The following is a 15772-nucleotide window of genomic DNA, read 5'->3' on the forward strand; positions in this document are numbered from 1 at the left end:
CAGGCCAAGCAGCGAGCCCTAGAGCATAACAGGCTGGATGTCAGATTCGAGGATTATCTAATACAACTGTTTAGCTGCCAATCTGATAAAGGGAAGCTCTCAACCAGGTTACAACCAGAAAGGGAAAAACAAACTCTGCTTTTTCGTAGCGCGGTGGCCGTCGTGCCTTCAACACTTGGTTGAATCAGTTCATCAGCATCAAAACTCAATTTCAGTCCCAAGACACAGGAGAATCTCACCATACAACCTATTCGGCCCCCCTTTCAGTGGCCTGCCGCCACCCCCTTCCTGCCAATTCTCTCCCTCCCAAAAGAAGACACGACGTGGCTTTATTATTGCAGACAAGCTTCTTAAGTGAATAAAGAATGCATACAAAATAGCATTTTAACTGAAGTCATACAATGAAGTCTCACTCCTGTTTATTATACAATGAATTGATAAAACAATCATTTCTAGTATATATCTTTTTTTTTTTTTTTTTTAGGAACTAATACTTTCAGGGTTCTGACGACCACACTCTAGCCTGGGGGTAGGGTCCACACCTGCCCCCACTGAGGACTGCTCCTTAGGCCACTGTGGAGGAAGCCTGGGCTGTCTGAATCATGGTGGATGGTGACTGCCAGCCCAGCCAGAGAGACGACAGGTCCCAGCAGGCAGAGCCAGAACCCAGTCCTGGGGCTGCATGCCAGGAAATGTGGGCTTCCTTCAAATGTGGCCACTACCTGCCCAATCCAGGCCTCAGTAGGGCCATGTACGGGCGTCCCCTACACAAGTCCTTCCAGTAGCCCACACACAATGCTCTACAGATTAAAAACAAACCCTCTTCGTACTGTGGATAGGAACAGTTGTAACAAAGTCATAGCTACATATTTTTCTCTACATTTTGTTTATTGAGACAAACTAATTAAAAGGCACAAACATAGGGCATGTTTACATGGACATTATAACAAACATATACATTAAAAGTGTAGGAATGTGTTGCCTTCCTGCTAAACAGAAAGTTCCTAAGCTTTTATATATACAAAAGTTGTACAATTTAATGTCCTAAAGTACAAAAGATCATTTATAAAATTATTTTACACTAAGTACTATTTTATTTTTTACTATGTAGTTCAACCCCCTCGAACTGTTTTGTATAATGACACACAGATACCTGTCCCTGATGTAGGAAGTCTGCCTCGGATGTAAGGTATTTGATGCTTGAACTGACACAGTGGGGTATAAACGGAAGTCATCCAGTTTGATAGTCAGTCCTGCAAACATTCTGCAAGATTAATACAACTAAATTCCATTTCTCTTAACTGCAAGATTAAAAAAGAAAAAAAAAAAACCAAAAACATATTGCAACTTAAAAAAATCACAGCGTCTTGGTTTTAGTAACTTTTTTTAAAAAAACACAATGCTTTAAAAACATTAATGTGTGGCATGATGGTGTAAAAAGTATCTGCTTCCCTAACTTTTGGTTTCTACTTTATGTACAGATAAAACATCCTGCTCAGAAATAAAAAGCACATGTCCTAACGTGCACAATCATTGCTGGGTTTCTACAGGGAGTAGAGAGAGCTGTCTCCCTGAAAACACCACAAAGCTGATACAAGTGTTTTCTCAAAGAAAAAAAAAAGTGATGTCCATATTTACAAAGTTGAACAAATCTGCACAATACTTGATTAAGAAACGGAAGGAAAAATTAAAAAAAAAAGATACACTCTGCTTGTTCTGAAGGGGCATACTACCTAGTTAGTGGTTAGAATAAAAACTGTATACAATTTAATATAAGACATAAACTCTAGTGAGCAACTAACACATCTTTCCCTGTTGTAACATCAACAGGCTCTGATTGGGAGAGAGAGGGGCATATCACATCCCAGTGCCTCCAGCATCTTCCAATTTAAAGCAATATATTTTAACTGTTCCAAGTACTCCTTGGCTCCTGAATAGGAGTCCCACTGGCCTCTGTTTGTTAGGAGTCTGCCTGTCCACACGCTTGACTTCTCCTCTGTCAGTTGAGGCCTTTTCTTACCAAAACACAATTTGTATATTTTGGTTGTTTTTTGTTTTTGTTTTTTTAATTTTTTTAAAAAGTCAACTACAATGCTATATTCCATCAGGATTAATATGCTGAGCAATATTTACATCTCCAAATATCAGGTCACAATCCCTATTATATGTTGAAGTTAGAATGATAAATTATCATATGCTTTGCATATCAGAGCTGGTATCACCTTTCCCATAGGGAATGCTGCCTGAAATTAACATATTCCCAAAGGTAAAATGCATATTCTCTGAAATGCATTTTATTATGACAATGCATGTATTTACTCATAAAAACAATAAACACAGACAATGCTACACTAGCCCTCTATCTGTGGATTTAGAACTTCAGGTTAAAATCAGCCATCCACCTTGTATAGGGAGAAGAGTTCTGCTAGTGTTTAGAATAAAATGATTTCTTGGGATTAGAAACAGTAATGCCGTTTTTTTATTTTGAAATGGGTTTTGCTTTTTTATGATTGGTTTTAATTCTGGCATTTTACCTTGCCAACTACTATCTTGTTTAAGCAATGCTGTCAGCTAAAAGGAATTTCTGATTAAACTAAAGTGGTCCAGTGATAAGTTACATACACACCCTACTTTGAACAATCCCAGCCAAATTGGAGGAAAATGCTACTACACTATTATTAACTAATGTAATAAAATCTCCCAATTTCATGGTTTACTTTTTGCTTTAATAAACTAAAAGTAAGTTGCTGGTAAATATTTACTTTAACCCATATTTTGATTTTATAATACTGTTTACCAAGGTGGTGATGTAGGCAAAGCTTGGGGTAAGAAAGGCATGCTCTCTACAGGCCTCATTGCTATATTGAGAGGGGCAGCTAACGTCATAGGTGTGGGCAGGTTCATGGGAGACGTGATGGTGACGGGGTGTGCTATATTCACTGGAGCAGTGACAGGGGTGGGAAGGTTGACTGGGGTAGTAAGTGTTAAAGGAGAGGTCATGGATAATGGACTGGTTATAGTTACAGGGTGCCCTATGTTCATTGGGCTGGTTATGTTAACTGCACTTGAAACATTGACTGGACTTCTCATGCTCATTGCAGCTGCCACTGTGACTGGGTTTGACATCGTCCCAGACGACACAGAGGACGTGATATTGAATGGAGTAGTGAGAGTCACGGGTGTCGTAGCAGCCGTGGAGGTTTGGCACAGGTTAGCAGCTTCTAAAATAAGAAGACAAAATGGCCTTTAGACTCCCCAAACAATGAACAAAATTCACAAACAGCTTCTGAATCAACTTTTTTTTAATTAAAAAGGACAAACATTTAATGAATGAAATTACAGTTCTCTATCAAGCGGTCAACAGGAAGGGAGGCTCTTTCTGAGCACAGGACTGGGGGTACGTGAATCTCTTTTCTGACACTATACCTCCCACAAGGCCTTGGGCAACTTGTTTAGCCTGGCACTTTTGGTTTCAAATTTAGATTTACTTACCTACCTCACAGTGATGCTGGAAGACCAGTTAATTTCCGCAAGGCACTCTGGGGGGCAGAGATATCAAGCAGGGCTTAGTATTCTCACTACCACTTCATGCAGGCAGAGCCAACCATCGGCAGGCCAGGAGAAAGAGCTTGTTTACAAAGAGCTGGGCCGATGGTCACACAAGAACAGATAATCAGAAAAATCTTCTGGTAAGGCGCACTGTAACTAGCGGAGAGCGTTGTGTGTCCTCAATGCTGTGTACTCTAAAGCCTCAGAGGTAAGGTCAGTCCGTAAGTAGGGACTGACAAGCTATTTTCATATCTGTTTATTTCAGTCTTAGAAAAATTGTTTAAACAATCCTGTTGTGGGGCGCCTGGGTGGCTCAGTCGTTAAGCGTCTGCCTTCGGCTCAGGTCATGATCCCAGGGTCCTGGGATCGAGCCCCGCATCGGTCTCCCTGCTCGGCGGGAAGCCTGCTTCTCTCTCTCCCACTCCCCCTGCTTGTGTTCCCTCTCTCGCTGTCTCTCTCTCTGTCAAATAAATAAAATCTTTAAAACAAAACAAAAAAACAATCCTGTTGTTTCTGGTTAGGTTTCCTATGTTAAGAAAGATAAAATCTCTCTCAGTGGGTTTGTATTCTCCTCTCCACTCCCATTTCTTCTTCACTTTCTGATGCTGACAGAATCACCCACTCTATGCCTAGTGTCATCTAACTGCACATATTATACACATCACCAACCATACCAAGGAGGACTAATTAAGCAAGAAGACCCTGCAGTGATTTGGGGGACCCTGGTCCTTGTTACCCAGCAAAGCCCGGGCACTTCTTAAAGAAAACTTCCCTCAGAGGTGACACCCCCACCCCACCCCTCAACAAAATTCAGCACCACCTGCTGGTGTGTCAGGAAACAGCAGTAAGAAGACAGATGAGTGGGCTAGTTGTGTGTAATTTGGCTGTCAAAATGGAGAAATACATTTGAGACTAAAGATAAAGGTCTGCACACATCCCACACATATGGGTCAAATCACCTCACGCCGACCCTGGAGTCAATAAGCAGCTCTCCCTTGATCAATATGATGAAACTCTGGCAAACTCTATGTCAGGAATTCCCAAACCTGGCTGATGATCAAAATCATTTATCTAGGGAGCTTTTTTTTTTTTTTTAAATGGCTTCCCAGGAAATTCAATAGTGAGATTTAGATGAACTTTGGAAATGTGTATTTTTAAAAAGTTCCTGAGATGGCGATCTGAATGTCACTCAGGTTTGGGAACTTACATTACCTTATTTAAAAAAAGAGACCTGCTGACTCAAGTTTAGGTTTTCAGGGCAGAAGTCTCCTCTCCCCCGAAATGTGACATTTTACTAACATGAATACAGAAGTTTCTAACATCAGTGGTCGTTTCCAGAGAGATTCATGCTACAAATGGGAATACAAAAGCATTTTGTTTCATGGAGGTCAGAAGATGAGCTAAACAATTGAGTCTTATTGTGCAAGCAAAATGAAATACAACACCAAATAGAAAAGTGCAGAAAGAAAGAGAAAACCAACTCACTTTTGAGGTGATGGTAGCACTGGTTAAGGGTATTCTTGTTTACACCAAAGAAGGGGCTTTCACTCTTACATGTGCCATCACCACCCCTGCCGCCATCCTGCACTTTTTCCTTTCAGTCTAACATCATCCTTTTCTAGGACTTAAATAATTTTACTCTTACTCCTTCTCTACTAAAACATCCTTTGTAACGTGCTTTCACCCACTATGCGACTGTCATAGCATATATACATCTTCCTGCCCACCCCCCTTACCTCTTCTCCTAACGATAAAACATTTTATTAAATAATGACAAATCTTCATTTGGAAGAGAGGAGGAAGCAGCCGCTGAGGAAAGGTAGGAGGCCTATCTGGCTGCAATGCCAGGAGATGTATGAAAACGGACGCTATTCCTTTTATCTTTATCCAAGTACAGGGTGTTTAGAAGGGATCTGTGGAAGGGAACAGCCATACTACATGAAAGCAAAGGAGGGAAGAAACTACACAGCAAAGGAATTACAGAGGAGCCTAGAGGCAGAGGGTTCCTTATGAATTTAAAATAAAACAGTAAGACAAAGAGGTCTGGAAGGAAAGAAGGAATTTAGGAATCTCTCCCGTGGCTGATGGTACGCTGACAAAATCATTGATTTCAAATGCCCGCACAACAGTCCAGAAGCCAAAGCTCTAAGTATTAAGTTAAAAAGCTGTGTGGAAGACGGATACGCCAACGGATTCTTTATACGATATATGAGAGAAAAGCAAACCATTCTCAATTTTAGTAACAATTACAGTAAAGTCCCTAACAACTTAAGTACATACTTGTTAAGCTAATGCCAGCCCCAGTGACAGACTGAATGAGATTAAGGGTGAGACCAAGAGAAAAGATATCAGCCTCGTAAAGCCAGAAACATGTAATAAATAATACAATGCAGAAAGAACACTAAAGAGCAGAAAGTAGCAAAGTTGTAAGAAAATAAACTTATGTACCATAAGAATATTTCATCCACCCCCAAAAGTGGGAATGTTTTAGAAAGGAAAAAGAGGAGCCCATAATGCACGGAGGTTGACATAAAAATGAACTCTAAACATACACAGGGAAAGGACCAAATCTGGCTCCAAATTTGTAACAAAAGGAAAATCAAAAGAACACGAAAAGAAGTACTAAGGATTTTTATTTGTTAAGGTAAAAAGACTTATCTGGAAGCTTGGAAATTTGTTGCCAACATAGTGTTTCCAGGTTCCCATGAAGCCAGACTCCCTAAGCTGTGGCTGCCTCACTTAGAGCCCGGGGCACACTAAGTGAGCACACTGGTCTAGCCGTCCTGTGAGTTCTGGCCACCTCATCTTACCTTTCTTTCTTGCCTTGACAGCTTCTTCCCACAGTCTCAGCGTCTCCACCTGCTTCCCTGGCCAGCTCGTTACATGCTGCTGCTGCTGCTTCTGGCTGCCGGCCTCCTCGCTCATGCACGCTGCCCCAAAGACAAACCACACATGCTACGTTACCTTGAAAACGTGCAGCCAGGTGCTCAAAATCTGAAACTTAGATACTCTGGCTCCTCGTGCTTCTCTGAACTTTATCATTTGTCTTGACAGTTTTTACTACAGAGCATCTTCTTTTGCTGCTTCTGTCTATACTGGTCAAAATAGACAAATTAATAAAAGAAAAATCGAGAGAGCTGGGGAAACCAATATAAAAGAGAAAAGAATTCTTTGCTGTATTAAAAAGCAAGTGTCTTTTAGAATGGAACTTGGGTAAAATCAGCATGGACTAATTTCTGCTCATCAAAATACCTGATAAAGTTGGTCACATGACCACAACAAAGTACACTAAAAGTAAAGTTTTGTAAAGTTAACAAAGTATGACATGCTAGATAATAAACCCAATGTACTTACAAAGAAGCAAAAATGGTTGAGATTAGAACACTTTAAACGTTCTTTCCCCACTCACTTTTGGCCACCTATTCTGAGAATTTGATGTTTCTGCAGCATATAATACATACATAATAGAATACAGAATTAGGAATAGACTTTCTTCTGGTGGTTAGGGCAATCTCAAAGACAAAGCCGGGGTAAATGCAAGTACTGAATTCTATCCACGAGTCCCTGAAACAGTCTATCTTCAATTCTGAATTTAAGGTAAGTAGAGCACTTACATCTTCAGATGGATATGATATCCCAACTCTACAGATCTGGGTTTGAAAAGCAAACTTAATGATGCCACTTTCATCTTTAAGGTTATTAAGGGCATGTTACTAACTCAAACAGGAGTTAGGAGACACCAATGCTTAAGAATCTTCCTAACATTAAATAAAAACAATGAAAATTGCCTCGCAGCAGCTGCAGCTTCCTAGTGCGGCTCCTGCTGCCACAATTCTAAAACACTAGAGCTTTTTATTGAAACTCCATAGAAGAAGGGACACGTTGAAAAAGTTACAGGGAAATTCTGCTTTTCTAACTTGGGTGTTATTAGTAGACAAGCACAGGACTGAAAGCAAAATTAGTGGAGGGCTTGTCAGTGCTGTTTGTATCCACGCAGGTGAGGTATATTTCCAACACCAGTATATACTCTCCATTGACGTGTGTTTACACGCTTTAGTGAGAGAAGAAAACATGTAAGATGATTATGAATACAGTGCTGAGAGCATAGTGAAAATACCTTCAGTACATTATAAAAACATCCAGATTTCATTAATCTGAAATGCAACAGAAATACAATCTGAAGTGTCACCTACTTTTACTGATGCCTTGTTTACATGTATTACAGTTGATACTTTGGCTCTGCCCATGTGTCTTTAAGTGGCTGGTGATGTACGCTGCACTCAGAAGCTTCCCACAGATGTTACACGATACCTTGCCTTCGTGGCGCACCATGTGTGTCCGCAGTCTGTCTTTGGTGGCAAAGGCAGCAGTGCACGTCTGCATGAGGGAGGAAAACTTTTTTTAAATATAGACTATCCTGTTCTACTCATTTTAAAGTACGTTATATTCTAGGCATTACCCTATCCATGTCCACAAGCAGACTGAGTTAGTTGAATTTTAATTGCATGTGTTACCTAGAATCATAATCATAACAAAACATTTGGTGAACTTTAGACCCTTACATTTTGGGGGAAGAAGAAATATCAACACAGAGTACTGAAAAGATGTGAGCTGTAGAGTCAGTTAAACCTGGATTTAAATCCAGCTCCTTGATTCATGAAAACAGTGTAACACTGAGCAAATTAACCTATCTGAATTTGTTTCTTCATCTGTAAAAGGAGGATAAAAATACCTACCTCCCAAAATTATTGGTGGGATTAAGAGTCTGGCCCAAGGCCTCGCACATAGCAGGTACTCGCTCAAATGACACTAGCTTCCTTCCTCAGATTGGATTTTTCTTAAGATTCAAATCACTTACTTAATAAAGTCAGTCATTAACACATTTAACTGAAAGGAGCACAGAAAGACTTCCAGCAATAAACTAAAATTACTGATGTCTAAAAAAGTCATTTGATTTAGCAAGATTCTTAACCTTTTCGTTATCACAACTTAGGTCAAATAAAATCAACAGATTTTCAAACAACTAGAAAATGCTCCAATTTGGCAGACAAACATCCAATAAGTGGTAACATTTGGGAGAAAATTCCTATTTTCTTCTATTACAGTTAAAATCATCAACCCAGAAAATAATTTAAAGCATTTTATTCATTTATTCATTTCAAATACATAATGACCTTTGCAAGACTATAAATTTTTTTTCTTGTAACGATAAATACTGTTGCCTAAGGAAAGGGAAATGTAGCTTAACAAAAACAACACATTTACATTTTTAAATGCTCTTGCCTCACAGAAATAGAAGCTGTCATTTATATTGTATAAAACCAGAATTCAAATGGACCACATTTACTCAAGTCAGTGATTTTAAGACTATTCAAGAACGGTGAGATTTGACTGGCTCAGACCTTCTGGATAATGTGCATTACGTGCTACACTAAGGATAAGTCATTTTAACTCTTACTTGGCATTTGAAGGGTCTTTCTGTTGAATGGACATGTTTTACGTGACAGCTTAAGTGGTCAGGCCTGTGAAAGAGAGAGTTTCAACAGAAGATGTAATGGAACACACATTGAGAAATGCTACTCACGGTGATGTTTACATGCTTGGCAGCTTTGGGTGGAGGGCATTTTAAAGAAAGCTAGCAGAATTACCAACTCCCCCTCCCCCCAGTGCAAGCCTCCTTACCTCTCTTACCATAAACAAAAATCTTAGTCGTTTACCTGTTAATTTTTCTCTCCTAGTCAACATCAAATCACGTTAGGCCTTGGTTCTTTAAATTATAAAATACCCAAAGTTTTAGTCCTAAAACCTGCCAGAGAAAGCTACTCCTATATTAACTTTTCTTTAAAAGCCTTTAAAAATGAAAATTAGTGAAATGTTAGTAACCACAGAAAAATAGAAAAGCGTCCTCCTAAAAGTTATACTAACAGTATTCAAGGTCATCCCAACTTCCAAGAAGTAAGTTTCTTTGATTTGCACAGTGAACCTCATGTCTAGTCACCCGACTGAATTGGAAACCGGTGGTTTTGCAGTGGTAAGAATTATAAATGTGCCAAATGAAGGCCTGAGTCCACCAAGGCACTTCTTAACTGAAATATTAGGCTAATCACTATGTCACCACTTGTCAACCACACCAAACTGGAATTAGACCTGGAAGTGTAGTACTTTATCATCAATCTCCTCTAATAACACAGGCCTGCCCACAGCTATGCTCACATAAACCTTCTAGGTCACAAAGAGACAAAACTGAAGTTCACTGATACCTAATGAAAACAAAAAGCAAAGCAAAATGCAGTACCTCGAGAAGCCTTTCCCACAAACACTGCAAGTATAGGGTTTGGTGATGCCTCCTTCATGAGACCTCACATGGTAAGTCATCCGGTCCTTCCTCTTGAAACGCTGATTACAGACAGGACACTCGAAGGGCTTTTCGTCCGAGTGGGAGAGCTTGTGCCGATTGAGGTGGTACACATCTCGGAAAGCCTTCCCACACATCTCACAAGCATGGTTCTTCTTGACAGGCTTACTGGGTTTCTTGACAGACTGGGTCACGGGCATAGCTGTGGTGCTGGCACTGCTGCTGGGGTTGGTGCCCGAGGAAGATGTAGTGACTGTTGATAAGATGCCAGCAATGGTCGAGACCAACGAAGTTCTGCTGCTGTCCCCAGCGATGGTGGAGATGAGGGGAACCACCGTGGTGGGGGTTTTCTTTGACCGGGACACCAACTTGATCCCTGTGTGGCAGGACTCGTGGCGCCTCAGGTGATAGCTGTCCCTGAAAGCTTTACTGCAGTAAGTGCACACAAATGAAGTTTTGGGTTTTTCTTTTTTAATCCCAATGGCATCCTTTAATGTTTCTGGCGCTGCTTGAGGTTTCTGAGTTATTGGTATTGGAAGCAATGGTTTCTGATCAGGGGGCTCCACAGCAGAGCTCAGGAGGGGCAGCAAGCTGTTCTGTGCTGCCTGCTGTTGGTGATGGGAGGCTTCATGGGCCTAAAACCAAACATTTACACTTCAGAAACTCAGCCTCGCACAATGGCCTTCAAAATTCAACATGCTCCAGACAACAGAGACCAGAAGAAACAATCAAAGAGCCCATAAGCTACTCCCTGCAGCAGAAATCCAGCAACCACCTAGTTACCCTCAGAGCTCCCAATACAAAGCATTAAAATCACTGTGCAGACACAAAACTTTTATGACTAAGTTGCTCACAGTGATCTTGCTTTCAAACAGCTGACTACACACCATCCTGGTGCAGAAGGGACATACCAGCTGATGAAATCAGTGTGCATTAGTCTGTGAGTGCTGAAACCAAGTTTAAATAACTTGTCAAAAAAATTACACTCCAGACTTAAGTATCTGCCAGTACCTTACTGCAGTAATGCACACACTACACACTCACACACATACACATAATCATCTCTTTGTCTATTTTACCTAGGAAAAGAAAGGCACTGTCTCTCCCTTTCCGTTAGAAAACTTAGTGACTGAGGAAGGAGGCTGTTGCTAAGTGATAAAAGAAACTTAGCTCTCTGAATATATGCACTATTTGCTAAGTTTACTTTTAAAGTTTTCACTTAACTTTCCTACTAAAAGATTTGATTGAAATGAAACCTGCTATTAATCAGCCTGGAAGGCATCTGTGAAGGTAGCCTACAGCAAAACACCTGTCAGTTGTTTCTCAATTCATTTAATCTTACACTAGAAATCTGCATCCTTTTAACACCACCAGTTGTTCAAACCCTAAACTCTCAAAGACAGACTAGCAAGAGAAAACAAACTATAAATAATTAAAATTCCTTTCATTTTCCTCTTCTTCCAGCACTTATATGTTTCATTAAAGTATTAGACATTTGCTGTTATAATGTGCTTCTCCACTCCAGAACTGGACACCGTCTGGAAATTTTCTTTAGCTGCACTGAAACCAAAATTTCATTGTGGATCAGATTCTTGGTATTTACGAATACTCACTCTCTTGATTTTGATTCTTTCAAAATTCTCCATACTGATAAAACATTTAGGAACTGATGGAAAAAATTCCTGAAATAGTTCTTCCTGATACGTTGTACTTTACCAACATTATTTTTGAAACTTTTTTGACAGTGAGCCCAAGCCCCTATGCTTGAGTTTTGTAATCCCGAAAGGATACATGCACCCAGATGTAAGAGTTCCAAATATTTTAAGCACACAACATCCTAGGAGGGTCCCATCCCATCATCTTAGACACTCTAGTCACTTATTTAGCCTTCTCACTCTATAATCACAAGTCCTACAGTTAACTTGATTAAGAAGAAAACAAAGAGACAGACACACACATTCACAGAGCTTCTTCTCCCCTAATGGATAAGAGTATCTACCACATAGCTCCATATTTACTTGATGGCAATACAACCGCTAAGCCTGGAACCAAGTCTCCTCCAAATCATTAGGAGGTGTGATATTCAAAGTTACCAGTTCCAATTTAATAATTTTGGTTGAATCCCCCTTTGAGTCCTGGACGTACTCACAGAAATTGTGTGCTTGCCTATGAGTATCTTTCTGGACCCAGGGATTACTGAGTTACACTGAATTACAGTCCACTTTTAATTTAATTTATGGAGCTCCTGTAAATGTGTCTGCCCATGAGACATTAGTGGAAACTTTACAGAATTTGGATGCAAATCTTACCCCCTTTCCAACCTGGCTGTAGGATACCCAAGTTTCCATACAGTATACAAACAGTTAATAGCTGAAGATAGCTCAAGATATACAATTTCAAAGGCTAACAGATCAGATAATAGGGAATGCAAATCTTCTGGACAAAGTTCAGACTTATAGTGTTTAGAGGCATTTTTCAATTCTAAACAACCATTAGTTCGATGGAGTACTAAAAGCACTTACTGCCATTTTACCAATTCAGATGTCTGTGGCAACATAAAGTATTTTTACAGCATTGCTGAAGCTCACTCTCACACGAGGGTCACACCAGGTCCCTGCTTCTTGGGTGAAATGCTGTAGAATGCCTCGACCACTACGGGAATCACTCTCTGAGGATTCCTAGGATCCCCACACTTCTACATGAAGCCTTCTAAGAGGGGAACTGGGTTTCCCCAACTTGTTCTCTGAGGGAGAGACAGAGTAAAATAACAACCATGGCCTGCCTTCAGTTAAGTGATTTAAAAAAAAAAAAAAAAAGAACTTCTGGGTAGACTTTTATTTGACTAGTATCATCAAACCAAAGCTTTTATCTCCCATCTCTTTCAACTTTAAGGCTTTTTTATTTAACCCTGCCCAAGCTTTCCTTTTTCTGGGGTTGGCAAAAAAACAAAACAGAAATGTTATTTCATCACCCAGGGTAGTAGGATATAGCACCATGAAATCTCCAGTGCCAGAGGGCAAAAAATTTTGTACTGAAACAAATTAGCATCAGTGAGTCATATCTTGAATGTCCTGTTAGGAGAATCATCCATCAAACATCTTAACAGCTATGGCTTTCACTTTCCACCAGGTTATCTGGAAAGCAAGCAGGTATTAAATTGTTTTAAAATATAAATTCAATAGTATGCTCTAGGAAACAAACAAGAGAGTTTAACTCTCCCATTTCCCCAGTAAAAATTACTTAAAACTGAAACTGAGTAAGTCTATTCATACCTTTCCATAGAAAAGACTGAAATATTCTCTTTACCCATTCAACTGTCCTCGGCTCTAAATTATTTTTCCAACAATTTTCACTGCACACATTGCCAAGCCCAGGATCAATTATTAGCTTTCACACTTCTCCATCAGGTGGAAAAAAAGATTTTAATTGCTGAAAAAAATTAAATAATATAAAATCTAATTAACAAGTTGATCAATAAATGCTTGGCATTTGTCTTATCCAGAAAAAGAATAAAAGTATTCCAAAAGATTGTTCAACTAACTTTCCAAAAATTAGTTATAGGTTTTTCCTTTACATAAAGAACTCTCCTTTTTTTTTTTTTCAATCTCCATGAAGTTTACGGACAGCAGGTTTAACATGGTAACTAATATGGTGAATCTAAATCATTTCTCACATGAAAATCACTTAGGTGGCCCGTTAATCCCATTTTTAAATGACCATTTGAAAGCCTTTTCTAGAGAGGGCATTTGCCACCTTTACACCAATCTGGATGCCAACTAGTTATATATCATATCTTTCCCAATGCATTTTTAAGTTGACTTAAAGCATGATAAAACAATACCAGATCAGAATGAGAAAAAGAAGTTTGTGAGTTCCATAATTTTGCATATCTTCAATTTTAAGAAGCCAGAATATATTTCAATTAACTACTTAAAAATCAAATTACTCACATTTGAAAGAAAATAGGTCTTAAAACAATAAATCAGCTCTACACAATAGGTAATGTTTGAATTATCCAATTCCTATATTAACTGCACTGGGATGGGTCCAGTGACTGGGAGGATTTTTTGAAAATTCTGCATCCATTCCTGGTTAGTTTCAAAAGGTCTCAAGCGCCCAAGCAACGCGTCTGGGATTTCACAAAGTTATTCAAAGAAGGAAAATAACCCAGAGAGGCGGGAAGAACGCATTTAAAGTGACAAGCTTCCTAACCTCCTCCGGTTCCGAAGTTTTCCCGTGAGCTCATCACTACTGCCCACTAAGTGCTTCGTTTGCAAATAGAAATGAAGCAGGGAAAAAATAAGCCTCGGTCTTCCCAACAGGGGTCCCCCACCTAAAATGGGCGGGCAAGAGGACTGCCAACGTATCGGCTACAGGCACTTTCAAGTTTCTTGCAAAAAGTGTAGACCAACACCCCAACGAATGACTCATCTGGGGGCTTTGTAAGCCGACTTTGTTTGCTCTCTCCACTTTCCGTCTCCCCCACTTGGTTGGAGGAAACGTTCGAGGTGGGACGAGAGGGAAAAGCGCTCCGGGAGAAGGTCGGGCCTCCTGGAGTCCCGGCCCCCACCGCTCCCCCCGCCCCGGCCCGGCTGGGGGATTCCCCGGGCTGAATGGGACGGCGGGAGAGCTGGACAGAGGGAGAGGGTGTCAGCTGCCAAGGCTCGGCAAAGGCTTGCGAGAGAAAAAATGTAAATCCAGTAAAAAAGTTTGGGGAGGGGATACTCACTCACAACACCCCCCAACAGGGTAAACACAAGGGGGGAGCGGCGGGAAGGGGGAGTGGCGGGGAACCCAGGGATACCCGCTATTCGCAGGGATGGGGGGGTCAGAAAGTCAACACACACACACACACACACACACACACACACAAAAAGAGGAGAGGGAGGTGAAAAGGAAGGAGAGCGAGCGAAGATGGATGAAGTGCGTCTGTGTGTGTGGGGGGGTCTCAGAGTAGGACCTGGGGATCCCCCCTCACCCCACGATGCGGGCCCGGGGCGGGCGCGCTGTGGCCAAGCGGCCCGCGCTATCCAGCGGCCCGGCGCCCTCCTTTCTCTGGGCCGCGGGTGGTGACAGCGACCGGCCTCCTCCCTTCCCCTTCAGGGCGGGAGGGAAGGGTGTGTGCGTGTGCGTGAGTGTGCTGGGGGGGCCCGGGGTTCACCCTGAGGCCTGCTTTCTCCCCCGCACCCCGTGAGGCCGCCTCCTTTCACCTCAGCAGCCCCGCTCCGCCGGGGCGGGCGGGCGGAAAAACAAAGGGGGATTAAGGCCGGGCCGGAGAGCGGAGCCGGGAGGGAGGGGAGGAGGAGCGCCCGCCCGCCCGCCAGCCCGGGGCCCGGCCCCCCTGTCCCCCCCGTGCCCCCCCGGGGGGGCCCCCAGTACCTGGAACAGGAACGCGGTCCAGTTGGCCTCCATGGCTGCGGCGGCCGACCCCCCTCCTCCCCACTCCCCCCGCTCGGGGAGCCTCCTCAGCCGGAGGAGGCGACAACAAAGCGGCGGCGGCGGCGGCGGCAGCGGCAGCGGCGGCTCCTCAACATGGCAGCGCCGAGCGCGGCCACTTCCGGTAACCTCCGGGACGCACCACCGCCGCGGCGAGCGCGGGCGGGGGGGGAGCCCCGACCCGGCCGCCGCCGCCCCCAGCCGCCCGGACCCCTTCTGGGCGTCCCCGCCGCAGGCTCGCCGCCTCGGAGCTCAGCCAGTGCCCGCCGGCGGTGGGGTCAGGGCCCCCGCGGGGGGGCTGGGGTGGGGCCGGGGGCGGGGATGGGGCGCGGCGTCCCCCCCCGCGGGGGTGTGTGGTGCTGCGGTCCGCGGCTCAGGCAGCTGGAGCAGGGGGAGCGCAGGAGAGAAGATGGAGGACGCCAGGGTCTGGCG

At 42.6% G+C, this 15772-nt stretch overlaps 1 protein-coding gene across 4 annotated transcripts; it reads right to left on the minus strand.

Annotated features, from left to right (window-relative positions):
• Nucleotides 1–464: 464 nt before the first annotated feature.
• VEZF1 (vascular endothelial zinc finger 1) lies at nt 465–15473 on the minus strand. 4 transcript variants are annotated; one of them, XM_032428830.1, is made up of 7 exons: nt 15284–15473; nt 12427–12647; nt 9845–10539; nt 9008–9071; nt 7743–7926; nt 6360–6479; nt 465–3221 (listed from the first exon to the last, which is right to left on the minus strand). In XM_032428830.1, exons 2-7 carry the CDS (start codon nt 12430–12432, stop codon nt 2794–2796), a joined length of 1497 nt encoding a protein of 498 aa, XP_032284721.1. In that variant the 5' UTR covers nt 12433–12647; nt 15284–15473; the 3' UTR covers nt 465–2793. The 4 variants fall into 4 exon arrangements, with proteins under 4 accessions (XP_032284721.1, XP_032284720.1, XP_032284718.1 ...); XM_032428829.1 differs by having other exon boundaries at nt 7743–7944; XM_032428827.1 differs by lacking the exon at nt 12427–12647 and having other exon boundaries at nt 7743–7944.
• Nucleotides 15474–15772: the final 299 nt, after the last annotated feature.

This window comes from Phoca vitulina, unplaced genomic scaffold (assembly GCF_004348235.1).
Source record: "Phoca vitulina isolate PV1807 unplaced genomic scaffold, GSC_HSeal_1.0 scaffold40, whole genome shotgun sequence".
Taxonomy (NCBI): domain Eukaryota; kingdom Metazoa; phylum Chordata; class Mammalia; order Carnivora; family Phocidae; genus Phoca; species Phoca vitulina.

Coding starts and splice junctions, on each gene's coding strand:
- VEZF1 (XM_032428827.1), bottom strand. CDS start 15,316: ATGGAGGCCAACTGGACCGCGTTCCTGTTCCAG. Junction 10,540..15,283: donor GGACCGCGTTCCTGTTCCAG/GTACTGGGGGCC, acceptor GTTTGGTTTTAG/GCCCATGAAGCCTCCCATCA. Junction 6,480..7,742: donor TAAACAAGGCATCAGTAAAA/GTAGGTGACACT, acceptor TCTTTGGGGCAG/CGTGCATGAGCGAGGAGGCC.